The sequence below is a fragment of the Erpetoichthys calabaricus genome, chromosome 7 (genome assembly GCF_900747795.2).
Source record: "Erpetoichthys calabaricus chromosome 7, fErpCal1.3, whole genome shotgun sequence".
NCBI classification, from domain to species: domain Eukaryota; kingdom Metazoa; phylum Chordata; class Cladistia; order Polypteriformes; family Polypteridae; genus Erpetoichthys; species Erpetoichthys calabaricus.
In genome coordinates, this window is record NC_041400.2 from 192,510,907 (window position 1) to 192,527,229 (window position 16,323).

Genomic DNA, 16,323 nt, shown 5'->3' on the forward strand with positions numbered 1-16,323 from the left:
GATGAGGTTTCCTCCACTTCGTCGTCCATTGTTACATTCTTCTGTTACCCCAGCTCAGATCCTCTTTCCTTCTGCTTATCTGGATTCTTATGCCACCCGTCACTCTTAATTCACGGCAGCTGCCAGGGGTGTCCTATGGCCTTGAAGCTGCTGCCCTGAGAGAAATCACTGAGGACGCTGTAAACAAATTCACACTCGCCGGATGGACAACGTATCCTCTTTCCATACCCAAGTAAATATGTGGCCAGGGATCAGAAACCTTTCTTGGGGTTGACTTACAAAACATCTTGCATGTATGAAAAAAAATAAACACACAATGGATTTAGAGAGTATTCAGACCCCTCTGCTTTCTACACACTTTATTGTGTTGTAGATTTAATTTTCAATGGATAAATGTGGTATTTGTGCCCATCAGTTTACACTTAATAACCCGTAATGGCAAAGTAAAACCATGTTTTTAAGAAAGGTTTGCAAATGTTTTAAATGTCAAACACTTTCTGTCAGTATTCAGACTTAATCCATTACTTTGTAGATGCCCCACGGGTCCTCTTGTGTAAGTCTCTATAAGCTTTGTATGCTTGGATATGGGCAGTTTATCCCATTCTTCCTTGGTGAAACCCCTCAATCTCCATTAAATAGGATCAGAAGCTTCTGTAAACTGCCATTTTCAGGTCAATCCACACGTTGGTTTTTTGCTGGACCACTCAAAGACAGTCGGAGACTTCTCCCAATGCATTGTTGTTGCATGCATTTTGGAGCAGGTTTTCTTTAATGATCTCTCTGTGTTTGTCTGCTTTCATCCTTCCCTCAATTCTGTAAGCACCCTCATAATATGATGCTGCCACCACTATGTATCTCAGTAGGGATGGGATTAAGCAGGTGATGAGCATTCTGGACATTCAGAGAGACTTGTCCTGAATTCATTCCAGTGTTGTCTTGTGTGGAAACTTCAGGTCATTGTCGTCACTTTTAAGTGAATCGTCACCTCAGTCTGAGGTGACGTGCACTCTGGTGCAGATTTTCTTCAGGGTCCTCTTGGTTTTTGCCTGTATTCATCCTTCCTTCCTTCAATTCTGACCGATCTCCCTATCCCTGCTCCTCCCTGGCATGATACTGCCACCACCATGCTTTGCCATAGGGATGGTATTAGGCAGGTGATGAACACCAGACATAGTACTTGGAGGTTTGTCCAAAGAGTTCAGTTTTTGTGTTGGCAAACTCCAAGAAGGATGTCATATGCCTTTTAATCAAGAGTGTCATTCTTATCAGCAATGCCTGATTGATGGAGCACTGTTATCCTTTTGACAGACTCTCCCATCTCAGCTGAGGACTTCTGAAGCTCTGTTTGAAGTGACCATTGGGTTCTTGGTCACCTTCCTGACCAAGATCCTTCTTGCCTGGTTGCTCAGTTTGGCTGGATGGCCAACTATACAAAGAGTCCTGGTGGTTCCAAACTTCATCCATTTCACAATTATTGAGGCCACTGTGCTCCTGGGGCCACTAAAAGCATTAGAGATGGTGTGACCCCCGTTACCCTGATCTCTGCCTCACCACAGTTTGTTTGTGGAGGTCTACAGAGAGTTCTTTGGACTTCATGGTTTGGTTTTTGTCCTGACATACAGTGTGAGTTGTGGGACCTTCTAAACACAGGGACACGTGTGTCTTTCTGAATGATGTCTAATCAGTTCAGTTTGTCACAGATGGACTCTCAAACAGGAGGCACCTGAACACAATGTGGAGTACCACAGCAAAGGGTCTGAGTACTTCTGGAAATGACAGATTTCAGTTTTTAATTTTTAATACATTTGCAAACCTTTCTGAAGACATGTTTTCACTTTCTCATTATGGGTTATTGAGTGTAGACCGATGGGTGAAAATGGCAAATGTATTTATTCGAAATGAAATCTACAACACAGTAAAGTGTAGTTAGTGAAGGGCCTCGGTACTTTCTGAATCCACTGCAAACGGTGCAGATGGGGAATGAGTTGAAATTGTTTTAAAAGAGGGGCTATAACCGCTCGGCATGCAGCAATTAGTCACTTATGGTTTGCTATGATTCTTATTCCCGGATCATATTTTTCCTTTGTGGAAACCGAGGGTCACTCCAGCCACCCCAACCCCGACACAGACAGACAGAGCCACAAGTGCAGCAACACAAGCTTTTCCCTCACTCCCCACAACAGCACAGTATAAAAGAGCACCAAATACACAGTCTCTTCTGCCTTCTTTTTCCTCTCCTTTCCGCCTCCATTCCTCCACCGACAAGCGTCGTCCTCTTCCTCCCAGCTTTAGCTCCTCGAATGGAGTGAGGCTGCTCCTTTTATGATACGCCTGGGAGATCAACAGGATTAACTGGAACTACTCTCGGGTGTAATGGAAACCCAAAGTAGGGTTGGCAGCCCCCACGGAATCCAACAGAGCTGTGCCGAACTCCAACTCCCAGCATGCCCTGAGGGAATCCATGGTGCCCCAGCCACCCAGGAGGGCTGCCCTCTCTTGTTCTGGGAAGGTACTGCCTTGCGGATGATCTCTCCCCCAGTCCGTCCATCCAGTTGACACCCCTTGTATGTTATGTTTTTTTGAATTGTTTTCACATTATTATTATTATTATTTATTTTGGAACAACTCATCATCATTTTATTTACCGTATATACTCGCGGATAATTTCTCCTGCAGATAAGTCGGGGCTTGAATTTACCATATAATTTTATAATGTCGGTCGTATAAGTCGAATGCGGAAAACTCACGCTATTGGTCCAAGAGATTACGATATGCTAACGCCCACCTGAGAGAGTAACCACGGAGCACACTGCCTTTTTTTTTACTATGTATTGTGCCTAAGTGACCACACGGTAATACCCGAATTATTCCGAAGCGACATTTGCACTGTTTTGTGTTTTTTTTGTATCTCACACCCTCATACATCTTTATCGTAAGAGCATCCCTTATCTACGATGGAGCGTTCGATCAGAAGAAAATATGAAGCTGGTTTGAAATTAAAAGTTCTGAAAGAAATTGATAACTGCGCTGCTGCAACAAAATTCGATGTGTCTGAGAAACTGATACAAGATTGGAGGAGGTAAGAAGATGTGAAAAAAAAAAATTAAGTGTCACATTTTTGAACGGGCGTATAAGTCAGGGTCTGATTTTTATGATCGATTTTTTGGGTTTCAAGACCCGACTTATATGTGAGTATATACGGCACTTCCGGTTGCTGATCACGTCTTTGGTTGCCATGGTCGTCACAGGTGTGACAGTATAAGGACCGATGTGTCAGAACTGTTATTATACGGGTTTTGCAGACTCTTGTAAAAACTTTCTTGTGTTATTTGTTTTCTTATTATCTTCTAAAATTCTCTAGGTTCCTGATTTTAGCTTTAATATTTCGGCTGCGGTTCTCTGGATTACAATTTTGCAATAACACACTCTGAAATAATATTTTTATAACGACTCCTGCCTTTTTTTTTTTTTTTTTTTTTTTACAACTCTCCTGCTGGTAATCTCTTTACTTTTGATTGTGTTCTTTTGCTAACTGTAGCAATAGTAATTGTAATGAACACAGGTAAGGAAGAGGTGTTCTGGGTAAGATTGTTATTATATTGGAGAATGCCAGGAGATGGGTGGGCCGATTGGGAGCAGACTAGAGCATGGTTCAAAAACCAGAAGAGACCAAAGCAGGAATCCAGGCCAAGAGATGATTAGAAGCCAAAAAGATCATAACACTGTAATGGATTTCTTTCTCGTAACTCCACATTAACAAGCGGTTTGTTTATTTTTAGTATTGATTCAGCATTAGGATAACAGATGATGTATGTCGCCATCTTAAATAGGTGGGTTTATGATGACAGAGGTTGCATGACCCCTGTGTTACATGACCAGCAACAGGCACTGAGATTGTTAACAGTCCAGCCATGGTCAGCGGAGAGTCGCACAGTAGAGGCATCTTTTTAAAATGGCGTCTGTGTGGCTTCACAGTGTGATGGACGGCCAGCAGCTCAACCCGGCCGACACATCCAGGGCGATAGACGGGAGACTTCCCGGATTCCCGCAGGGCATCATGGGAGATGAAGTTCAGCTTCACAGCCCTGCTGGGTGCCGTGGGTGCCGCCGTGTCACGCTACAGGGAGACACGGGGATTTTTATTTCCCATATAGCCCGGAAGTACTCCCAAGTCACAGGGACGGAAGAACAGAAGTACTTCCGGGCTGAAGAAAAATGTAATTCTCCATCTGACCCGGAAGTGCTAATGAATCACATGGACAGAAGGACAGGAGTACTTCCAGGTCAAGAACTATATAAAGGACTGGTGGAGACCTAGCAAGCTGAACCGGAGTTGGGAGGGAGTGTGACAGAGCTGCTGGGAGGAGAGCAGGAATATTATTGTATTATTGATTTGTTTATTGTGGTGGTGAAAAGCATATTATACCAAGAAGAAAATAAATTTAAATATTCCTGGTGTTTTTACTTGGTGTCCTGGACGTTTGTCTGTGGGGTTTGAGGAGCGACAGCACCCTCTAGTGTCACAACAGTAATATTGATAAAATAAATAAACAATAGGAAGTGCACATATTAAAAACAAAATCAACTCCAGGAACGTCACAAAAGAGATTCATGATGGCTACATGCAATACGGACACAGACAGAGCCTTTGTTAAGGTCTTGTAGTGTAACTGCAAGTGACAAACAAGTGCATGTTGGGAAGGGTATCAGACTCTCACACCCCGGAGGGCCACAGTTGCTGCTGGTTTTCTGTTCCAGGCACTTTCTTAATTGGTGACCAAGTACTTCTGCTAATGCAACACATTGCTTTGTTCTTTTTAACTTCCTTGGTGTTAACCTCGGTTGTTTCTTGGGCTCAGAATTCTGTATAAAAATGGTTAACCCCGAGTCTTTCTTAGGTCAAGCTGTTTGGATAAGGTAGTTTACCGTTAAGCCCGAATAATGCTAGGAACAATATTCTGCTAAATAAATAAAATCATGCTGGAAGGAAAGATGAATTTACTAAGCGTTCTACTGCTCTATGGTAACTCATCAATATTCATGAGTGGGTGGAGCCTTCTACCAAAATACACAATGGTGCAATAGAACAAACTGAAATGAAACCAGTAGTTGAATCAAATGATATCGATGACAGTGTGAAATGAATATCTGACATTGACACAGAAACCGATGTGTGATACGGCACAGTGCGACAGAACCGCCTGAAGCTTCACCGTGGTGCAAAAACGAAAAATGACTGTTAAGTGGAAGGACAACAAAGATGTTAGCCTGCTCAGCACTGTTCACTGTCTGCTGACTGTTTGTGTCGGATGTGGTGGGTCCCAGCCGGGACGGCCCTTTGACACTGGATCCGGGGGAGCAGCCATGGGATGCACACTACGTCCCCCCGTAACGCGTGGTGGCAGCCCTCCTAGGTTAAATCGAGGCCACAGGCGTGGGACTTCAGGGCTCAGCCCTGTTGGGAGATGCTGCACGGCTTAATGAGCCCATGTGGGCTGGAATGCAGCCACACCTAACAGTGCAGCCTAAATTAGGTTAATTATCACCTGAAGCACTTCCAGGTGGGCTGTAAGAAGAGCCTGCAGCCACTACTCGAGGTGCCAGATTCGGGAGGAGGAGGACAAAAGAAGAAGAGAGTGATTTTTTGGGTGTTTTCTTTTCTGTGAGTTTTGGGGACTGTGTAGTTCTTGTGGGACACGAGGAAGACCTGTGTCTCCGTTGTCAGTCTGTGTCAGGGTCGGCGCCAACAGAGTGCTTATTCCACACGGGGAAAATGCGGAAGTCATTAGGCCTTGCACTGTGGTAGCCTGCAAAAACACAAGGGGTGCGTTTTATCGTGCAGACCATGGCAATGACATTGTACCCACTCATGCTCAAGCAACCGAAAAAATACAGCGGATGTAAAAAGTGTACATACCCCCTGACAAAATGGCAGGTTTTGTGTAATTAAAAAATGAAACCAAGATCAATCCTGTCAGGACTTCTTCCACCTTCATTTCAAAACTACAATCAATACAAAGAAGGAGAAACCAAATCAGAAACTGTTCAGTGAACTCTGGTGTCATTAGTGTGCACACAGACCCCCTAAGCTAATACTTAGTTGAAGCCCCTTTTGATTTGATTACACAGCACTCAGTCTTTTTGGGGTAAGAGTCTATTAGTTTGGCACTTCTGGACTTGGCGATTTTTGCCCACTCTGTCAAATTCCGAAGGCATCTCGTGGGCACAGCTCCCTTCAGGTTACCACACAGGTCTGGCTGGGCCATTCCAGAACATTGATCTTCCTTTGATGAAGACATTGCTTGGTTGATTTAAATGTATGCTTTGGCTCGTTGTCATGCTGAAAGGTGAAGTTCCTCTTCATCTTCAGTTTCCCAGCAGATGCTTGAAGGTTTTGTGCCAACATAGACAGATACTTGGAGCTCTTCATGAGTCTATCCACCTTGACTAAAGCCCCAGTTCCAACTGAAATAAAGCAGCCCCAAAGCCTGACGCGGACTCCACCGTGCTTCACTCAGGGGTCTCATGGTGTTCTTTTGATGCTGTGTTGTGTTACTTTTGTGCCAAACATAGTTTTTGGAATTTTGCCCATATAGTCCAACATTGGTCTCGTCAGACCATAACACATTTTGCAACACGGTTGTGGGAGACTGGGGGGACCTTTTTTGCAAAGTTTAGCCGGACTTGGATGTTTTCGTTGTGAGAAAAGGCTCTCATCTTGCTACTGTATAACCCATAGCCCAGAAATATGAAGAATACAACTGATTGTTGTCACATATAGGGAACATACGGTACTTGCCAGGACATCCTGCAGCTCCTTTAATGTTTCTGTAGGCCTCTTGGTGGTCTCCCTAACCAGTTTTCTCCTCGTCTTCTCATCAATCTTGGAGGGACGTCCTGATCTTGGTGGAGTCACTATTGAGCCAAAGTTTCTCCCCTAATTGATGACTGTCTTCACCGAGCTCCATGGGATGTTTAACGCTTTGGATTCCTTTTTATACCCCTGTCCTTATTGATACCTTTCAGTGATGAGATCCCGTCCATATTTTAAAGGCTCTTTGCAGACCCATGGCTTTTGGAGTATGTGGCCATCAAGGGGATATCAGAATAATCCTACAGGAGCAGCCAAACGTCACCTGAGCTCAATCAGAGCTGCTCGAGGTGAGACGCATTAGGATTGGTCGATTCTGAACGCAGCCACATCCTCGATTATTAAAGGGGGTGCACACTAGCACAACCAGCTTTTTGGAGGATTTATTATCCTTTTTTTCACAAAACAGTTTCTAATTTGTTTTCACCTTCTTTGTATTGATTTCAATTTTGCAATACTAAGGAGGAACTGGGATGGTATAGCAGGCTGCTTGGGCTTGTCAACACATTTAGAAGACAAAATAGGCTGACGGAGAGGTGCGAAGGGATTTAAGGTGGGCCGGATTTATGAGTTTTTTCGTTGGCTCTGGTAATTCTAGTGTTAAGTGACACTGTAGTAATTTATCAGCAAAGAGCCACAATGATTCGCTGTCTGTCTTGTTCGGAGGCAGCCAATGGTTTTAGTTAGAGATTTAACATCTGGGCAGAAGTCTCAATCTGATACTTCTTTAAAACAGTTTATGTTCAAAACAAAAATTAAACTTCAGTTAGCCAGAAACCCTTCGCATCCGACAACAGCAGCAGCAAAAAGAATCTTTTTATCACTTGAGATGGAATCTGCTGTCCATGTCAGCCACAGAATATTGTAAAATCATATTAAAAACATATTAGACTGCATTCACATTACCAGGCTGAAGTGAATCAAATCAGATTTTTTTTTTTTTTGCCTTAATGTGACACAAATGTGATGTTTTTAGGGCCGTTTGGACTACAGAAACCTGATCTTTTCAAATCAGATTCGAGTCGCTTTCCTGTGTGGTCCAAGACCAGCTATGTATCCGATTCATGGCTATGTGACATTAATGAGAACAGTCAAATCGAAATTCTTTTTATTTCTGCCTATACACATGGGCTGAGCACTGTTGTCATCAGCCAGCACCAGCTTATTGGTAAAACAACAATGGAGTAGAGGTCCAGTCCCACCATTGCTGGCTCCTTTCGCACCATGGCCTAATCATCCCCTGTCTCTGATTGGCTAGCTCTGTCACCACTTCACCAGCTCATGTGTGGTGTGAACATACTGGCACAAAAATGGCTGCCGTCACATCATTCCGGTGGATGCTGCACATTCGTGGTTGTTGAAGTGGCTCCCCTCTCACTGAAGTGCTTTGAGTAGAGAGAAGAGCGCTATATAAATGGAAAGAATTATTATTCTTATTATTTGATGAAGTGACTAGAAAATTCAAAAATGCTCCAACTTTCACACCAGCTAACAGTTTCTGAAAGCACTTTAACGTTATGTCATGCTGGCATTATCTTTCTTATTTAAAGTTGTTTCAGTTCATTCAAGTTCAAGGAATGCCAGTCTAGGCCAAAATAATGTAATACTGTAATGTAAAACATTACCTGCATTCTCCCAGTATGTGGACTGTAACACCTGGGGAAATAAGACTATTGATTTACTGTATGCAAACGTTAAAGACGCATACAGCGCCACCCCGCTGCCTGCGCTTGGGAAAGCAGATCATAACCTGGTTCTGCTTCAGCCTCACTACAAACCAAAAGTGAGGGTCCTACCTGTAACCACACGATCATTCAGGAAGTGGACCCCGGAGGCTGAGAATACTCTGAGAGAATGTTTTGGAACTACAGACTGGGATATCCTGCAGGGATCTCATAATGAGAACATTGAGGAAGTTGTTGACTGCACTACTGACTACATCAACTTCTGTATGGACATTGTAGTTCTAGTAAGAACTGTACGCTGCTATGCTAACAACAAGCCATGGATTACAAGTGACATCAAGGGCCTTTTGAACCAGAAGAAAAGGGCTTTTAAAAACGGTGATCAGCATGAGCTCAAGCGCGTGCAGAAGGAACTCCGAGTCCAGCTCAGGGCGGCGAAGGAGCAGTACAGGAGAAAGCTGGAGCAGAAGTTGCAGAATAACAGCATGAAGGAAGTGTGGGATGGGATGAAGATCATCACTGGCTGCAGCTCGAAGCGGGGTACCACCATTGAGAGAGACGTGAAGAGAGCAAACCAAATGAACAACTTTTTTAACAGGTTTGACCACCCTAACCCACTCTCACTCTCACCTCGGAGTATTGCACCCTCCACACATCCTTCTGCTGATACCAGCATAGGAGAGACATCCCCACCCACAATTACAACAGCGCAAGTGAGCAGAGAGCTGAGGAGACTTCGTGCCAGCAAAGCAGTGGGTCCAGATGGAGTATCGCCACGACTGCTGAAGGTCTGTGCATCGGAGCTGGGGGGCCCTCTACAGCGCATCTTCAACCTGAGCCTGGAACAGGGGAAAGTCCCGAGGCTTTGGAAAACATCTTGTATCACCCCAATCCCAAAGGTATCACGTCCTAGTGAGCTGAATGACTTTCAGCCTGTTGCTCTGACATCACATGTGATGAAGACCATGGAGAGGCTGCTGCTTCACCACCTTAGGCCACAGGTTCAACACGCCCTTGACCCTCTGCAGTTTGCATATCAGGAGAAGGTGGGAGCAGAGGATGCCATCATCTATATGCTACACCGATCCCTCTCTCACTTGGACAGAGGCAGTGGTGCTGTAAGAATTATGTTTCTAGACTTCTCTAGCGCCTTCAACACAATCCAACCTCTGTTCCTTAGGGACAAGTTGACAGAGATGGGATTAGATTCATACCTAGTGGCATGGATCGTGGACTATCTTAAAGACAGACCTCAGTATGTGCGTCTTGGGAACTGCACGTCTGACATTGTGGTCAGCAACACAGGAGCGCCACAGGGGACTGTACTTTCTCCGGTCCTGTTCAGCCTATATACATCGGACTTCCAATACAACTCGGAGTCCTGCCATGTGCAAAAGTTCGCTGATGACACTGCTATCGTGGGCTGCATCAGGAGTGGGCAGGAGGAGGAGTATAGGGACCTAATCAATGACTTTGTTAAATGGTGCGACTCAAACCACCTACACCTGAACACCAGCAAAACCAAAGAGCTGGTGGTGGATTTTAGGAGGCCCAGACCCCTCATAGACCCAGTGATCATCAAAGGTGACTGTGTGCAGATGGTGCAGACCTATAAATATCTGGGAGTGCAGCTGGATGATAAATTAGACTGGACTGCCAATACTGATGCGCTGTGCAAGAAAGGACAGAGCCGGTTATACTACCTTAGAAGGCTGGCGTCCTTCAACATCTGCAATAAGATGCTGCAGATGTTCTATCAAACAGTTGTGGCGAGCGCCCTCTTCTACGCAGTGGTGTGCTGGGGAGGCAGCATTAAGAGGAAAGACGCCTCACGTCTGGACAAACTGGTGAGGAAGGCAGGCTCTATTGTTGGCATGGAGCTGGACAGTTTAACATCTGTGGCAGAGCGAAGGGCGCTCAGCAGGCTCCTATCAATTATGGAGAATCCACTGCATCCACTAAATAATGTTATCTCCAGACAGAAGAGCAGCTTCAGCAACAGACTGCTGTCACTGTCCTGCTCCACAGACAGATTGAGGAGATCGTTCCTCCCCCAAACTATGCGACTCTTCTATTCCACCCAGAGGGGTAAACGTTAACATTCAACATTATACATAGTTATTGTCTGTTTTTCTGTTTTTCACCTGCATTGTTATCATTTTTTAATTTAATATTATTTATTGTATCAGTATGCTGCTGCTGAAGAATGTGAATTTCCCATTGGGATTAATAAAGTATCTATCTATCTATCTATCTATCTATCTATCTATCTATCTATCTATCTATCTATCTATCTATCTATCTATCTATCTATCTATCTATCTATCTATCTATCTATCTACTGAATAAAAATAAGACTTTTGGCTAAAGTTCAACAACGAGAGCCCCATTTGAAGTGCGGATTAGTTTGGCTTGAATGAAACATTTCAGGAGAATGTGTGTGTCAAGTGCGAGAGATGGCGGTGAGACATTCCGGTGTATTTTAATTACTTTGAATTTCCGACTTGTTTCAGGCCAGGCTTAGTAAAGTGCTGTCAAGTGATTACAAGAAGCTTTAGTGCAGCCACTCCGCCAATCCCACTGACACCTTCACCCTTTCTGCCATCAGTAATAGAGGGTCTGTGTTTGCCGGTTCATCTTAGGACATCTTGGTGGTCTGAGCTGCTTCCTGCAGGATGGAGTTCTTCCCTGTGGCAGAATCCACCTGGCGAGAAGCCAGTTCTCCTTTGTCCGTGAAAAGACAGAAAGGGAAATGGCAGGCATAAAACCTTAACAAAGAAAACGGCATGTAGTGCCACTTTAATGGCGTCCGCACTTAATCTTCCAGTTTAAAACTGTTATTAGCCTTTCATGGGTTATGATCTCATTAGTCGATCGCTTCACTAGTGTGGCACATATCAATGCCATCATACAGTAGTTACTGCAGACAGAACTTTATTTGTCCAAAGGGGAAATTTAGCTTTTTCAGAAGCTGAAGAAATATAGAAATATAACAAGAACTACAGCAACTCCCCCCAAGTGCAAACACACAAGAATTACAAAAAAACTTATCATTACAAGGTAGAAGCCAGCCCTGTTGGTGGCAAAAGCCCACTGTAGGAGACACAGAGTGCCACTCATGCCAGGCCGGTTAGAGGAGTTGATTTATGCTACCATTAAAATCAATAAACTTTTATTCCTGTGGATTTAGAAAGTATTCAGAACCCTTCGCTTCCCGTTCATCTTATCGTGTTATAGATTTAATTTTAAATTTATTCACATGCCATTTTCACCATCCATTTACACTCAATCACCCATAATAACTAAGTGGAAAATAACAGGCTGGTGTTTGTCCTACCTGTTACTATTCTGTAGCTGTTGCCCCACATCAGGGATTCTGGGTAACTTATCCCACCTGTTACGATTTCATAACTGTTACCCAGAATTCCTGTTGTGGGGCATCTTATAAATTTAATTTTGATGCAAACTATAAATCACTTGATAACCGAAAAATGAAGAGTGTAATTAGACCAGATCCTCCACTAGAGATAACTGTATTAGTAACTTATTTCAAATTAAAATAAAAATATAACTCCAGTTCAGAAACATATTTGCAGTTTAAAGTGCTGCTTACTAAACATTCATTCTCTTGGAAATAATAAAATATCATTTACCAAAGCAGCTTTAAGTACAAAATCTGATTTGTGTCTTCTGACTGAAATCTGACACAATTCCTTTAGTCGAGGCAGCACCGAATGGTTAAACATTTCTTCATCAATTAAGAGACGTGGAGAAGTAAAGCAGGAGGCCTCGGGACAATTCTGCAAAATGCTTCTAAAAATGTAGGCAAATTTACATCCTTTGAGGCACTCGTTTTAAAAATTAAAACTGATTCCAGCACAATTATAGTTGTAGTCTATAGACCACCAGGGCCATATTCTATGTTCGTAAGTTGTCTGATTTAACTATAAATTATGATGGTGTTATGTTAAGGGGGGACTGTAATATACAGCGGTGCCTCGGTTTGCAAGAATAATTTGTTCGGGAAAAGTGCATGTAATCCAAAGCACTCGTATATCAAAGTGAATTTCCCCATAAGAAATAATTGAAACTCAGGTGATCCGTTCCACAACCCAAAAATATTCATATAAAAATGATTAATACAAAATATAAAGTAAAAATACATAAAACGAATTAACGGCCACTTTACCTTTGAAAAGAATTGTGGCTGGTGTGAGGGAGACAAGAGAGAGGAGAGGAGGTGGAGGATTATTGTGTAGGACGACTTTCACTCTAACTAATGGAATCTCTACTGTCTGTTAGCTCACTGGAATCATTTTCTTTTTTGCCGACTTTTAACAAGGAACCAATCCAGTGACAGTTGCTTTTGCCTCCTTTTGAGGATTTCGCGGAAATGTGACATTGCATTGTTGTTAAACAGATTCATCGCTCGCACACAAAATAAAATGTTTTACGCACACACACTTGGCCACAATGCTATAGTAAACAGTAGCCGCTCATATGGATGTTGACTATATGAGTAAGGCACGTCGACTGAGACCAAGCATGGGAGACGATTACCCACAATTCCGTGGAGAGAGAACCACCATCGGCTTAGCTGTGATCACGTGATGCTCAGCAGACAAAGTGTATATGCACTACTCGTATTGCAAGACCTCGCTTGTTTATCAAGTTAAAATTCATTAAAAACTTTTGCTCGTCTTACAAAACACTCGCAGACTAAGTTACTCGCAATCTGAGGTTTTACTGTACAGTAATCCCTCCTCCATCGCGGGGGTTGCGTTCCAGAGCCACCCGTGAAATAAGAAAATCCGCGAAGTAGAAACCATATGTTTATATGGTTATTTTTATATTGTCATGCTTGGGTCACAAATTTGCGCAGAAACACAGGAGGTTGTAGAGAGACAGGAACGTTATTCAAACACTGCAAACAAACATTTGTCTCTTTTTCAAAAGTTTAAACTGTGCTCCATGACAAGACAGAGATGACCGTTCCGTCTCACAATTAAAAGAATGCAAACATATCTTCCTCTTCAAAGGAGTGCGCATCAGGAGCAGAGTCTGTCAGAAAGACAGAGGAAAGCAAACAAATCAATAGGGCTGTTTGGCTTTTAAGTATGCGAAGCACCGCCGGTACAAAGCTGTTGAAGGCGGCAGCTCACACCCCCTCCGTCAGGAGCAGAGAGAGAGAGAGACAGAGGAAAACAAACAGTGAAAAATCAATACGTGCCCTTTGAGCTTTTAAGTATGCGAAGCACCGTGCAGCATGTCGCTTCAGGAAGCAGCTGCACAAAAGATAGCAACGTGAAGATAATCTTTCAGCACTTTTAGATGAGCGTCCGTAGCGTCTAGGTGTGCGAACAGCCCCCCTGCTCAATCCCCCTATGTCAGGATCAGAGAAAGTCAGCGCAAGAGACAGAGAAAAGTAAGCTGGGTAGCTTCTCAGCCATCTGCCAATAGCGTCCCTTGTATGAAATCAACTGGGCAAACCAACTGAGGAAGCATGTACCAGAAATTAAAAGACCCATTGTCCGCAGAAACCCGCGAAGCAGCGAAAAATCCGCAATATATATTTAAATATGCTTACATATAAAATCCACGATAGAGTGAAGCCGCGAAAGGCGAAGCGCGATATAGCGAGGGATCACTGTACTCCATTGATGACGAAACTGACACTTTAAACAAATGTTTGACTTATTTGTTAAACTCGGTAGGATTTTTGTCAGATTGTCAATTACCCAACTCATAGTCATAGCTCATAATATTACAGATCTGTAACCACAATCCATTTAGGCCATGACGGAATACCAGCAGGTTCAGGGACCTACAAGTCATAAACAAGTCTTCCCCCTTCCATCCTCACCATGTTCTACAGAGGCACCATTGAGAGTGTTCTGACCAGCTGCATCACTGTCTGGTATGGCCACTGCAACATATCCGACCACAAGCGCCAGCAAAGGATAGTGAAATTTATTTTTAATAAATTTGCAAAAACTTCAAGTAAACTTTTTTCACGTTGTCATTATGGGGTGTTGTGTGTAGAATTCTGAGGGAAAAAAAATGAATTTAATCCATTTTGGAATAAGGCTGTAACATAACAAAATGTGGAAAAAGGTGATGCGCTGTAAATACTTTCCGGATGCACTGTATTTCTCTATTAATGATCCAAAGCATTACGACCACCTGTCAAGGATGCGGTCGCTCCTCCATAGTGAAAGCCACAATACACTTTTATGTGCTTTGCAATGGTGTTCAAAGTGAGAGGTGCACTGCTATGTGAAGCTGATATAAACTTTCAGTTTATTCCTTCCATCTTTATTTGAATGTAGCTGTTCACACTTTGAAATTTGCTAGCATAATAGAATGACATGCTGTCTGTTTAAAGTGATTTCTGATGGCGCCTATGGTAGTGAAGTCAATGCAGCGTGAAGAGAAGTGCTTATAAAATATGGATGGAATTGTGACTGTGCTTACCACAAAAGATGTTACAGTGCCTTTCTCAAGAAGAAGGGGCCTGAGTTGCTTCGAAAGCTTGCATATTGTAATCTTTTTAGTTAGCCAATAAAAGGTGCCATTTTGCTTGGCTTTTCTCTACATTCATAATGGTTAACACGGTACAACACCCTAGTACTCAAGACGCTACAAATTCAGTAATTACTGGCAGCCTGACTCGAGCGCTTTCTGACCGCATCCGCAGTGAGAGATGATCTACGGCGTGACCTGAAGATGACAGGCAGTGCTTATCATGTACGGAGTAACTGAGTAAACTGTGAAAGGCAAAGGCACAAGATACAAACTAACAGACTGAGTAATGTGCATTGTAGTGTAGTTGTACCGACTGTGAAAGGTGCTATATAACTTGATGATGACTTAAGTACTTTTCAGCCATATTGTCAGTGATTCATTTATGTGAATGTGCTCACTTTTATTGTTGGGCCTTTGGGTCAGACATTAACCAATCCGAAGGTCACATTTAATGATTTTGTGTTCTTTTCATTTTTTACAGGATACCTTTGAAGATGCATTTGAGAGCATCCCAGTGTAAGTAGTCTTTTCTATATATTTGTTGGCTAAGCTACCTAATGAGTTTTTTTCTGAATTTGATTATGGGTTAATCAAGCAAATTTATAAAGGTTAAGGAAAATTGTACTGTAACATTACAACATTACATAACTAAATATTCATAACACATTATCAAATAGCCCTGTTAAAGGATAAGTTTGGTATTTCTTCAGAAACATGGTATATACAGGGGGTCCTTGAGTTACAACATTTCGACATACGACGTTTCGAGTTTACAACACTCTCTCACATAAAAACTTGAGTGTTTCAGCTTACGCCATTAGTGTCATACTTACAGACTACGTGGGCAAACTCGTCTGTGCGCAGCGGAAGAATACACAGTAACGTGGCGTATGAGTGAGGGAGTTGGCAAACTTGTTTGGTTTGCGCGCAGAGGAAGTGTTCCATTTGTGTTGCTTTGTTTGGTGAATTTTCTGGCCCTTATCGTGGCTCCTAAACAAAAGTCAGAGTCTTCAGATGGCAGTGCTTTGAAGAAGAGGAAGCCATCACGGTGGAAGTGAAATCAGACATTGTAAAGAGATCAGAAGGAATAAAGGTAAGGAGTTTTATTTACACTCATTTTTTGTCATATTTTCTGTTACTACAGTACTGTCTACAGTACAGAATATTTATGTCCTTTTCTTTTTTCTATGGCTTAGTGTGTTTTTATGTTCTAGATTATGATTTTGCAAATGTGTTAGGATA

The 16,323-nt window shown here is 42.8% G+C and overlaps 1 protein-coding gene across 1 annotated transcript in view; it reads left to right on the forward strand.

The window, feature by feature from the left end:
- The window catches only part of LOC114654978 (tetratricopeptide repeat protein 39B), a 204,090-nt gene that overhangs the window by 87,629 nt on the left and 100,138 nt on the right, over window positions 1-16,323 (forward strand). Inside the window, 1 exon segment of the mRNA XM_051929950.1 lies at window positions 15,563-15,597. Coding sequence (XP_051785910.1) covers window positions 15,563-15,597 — 35 coding nt within the window.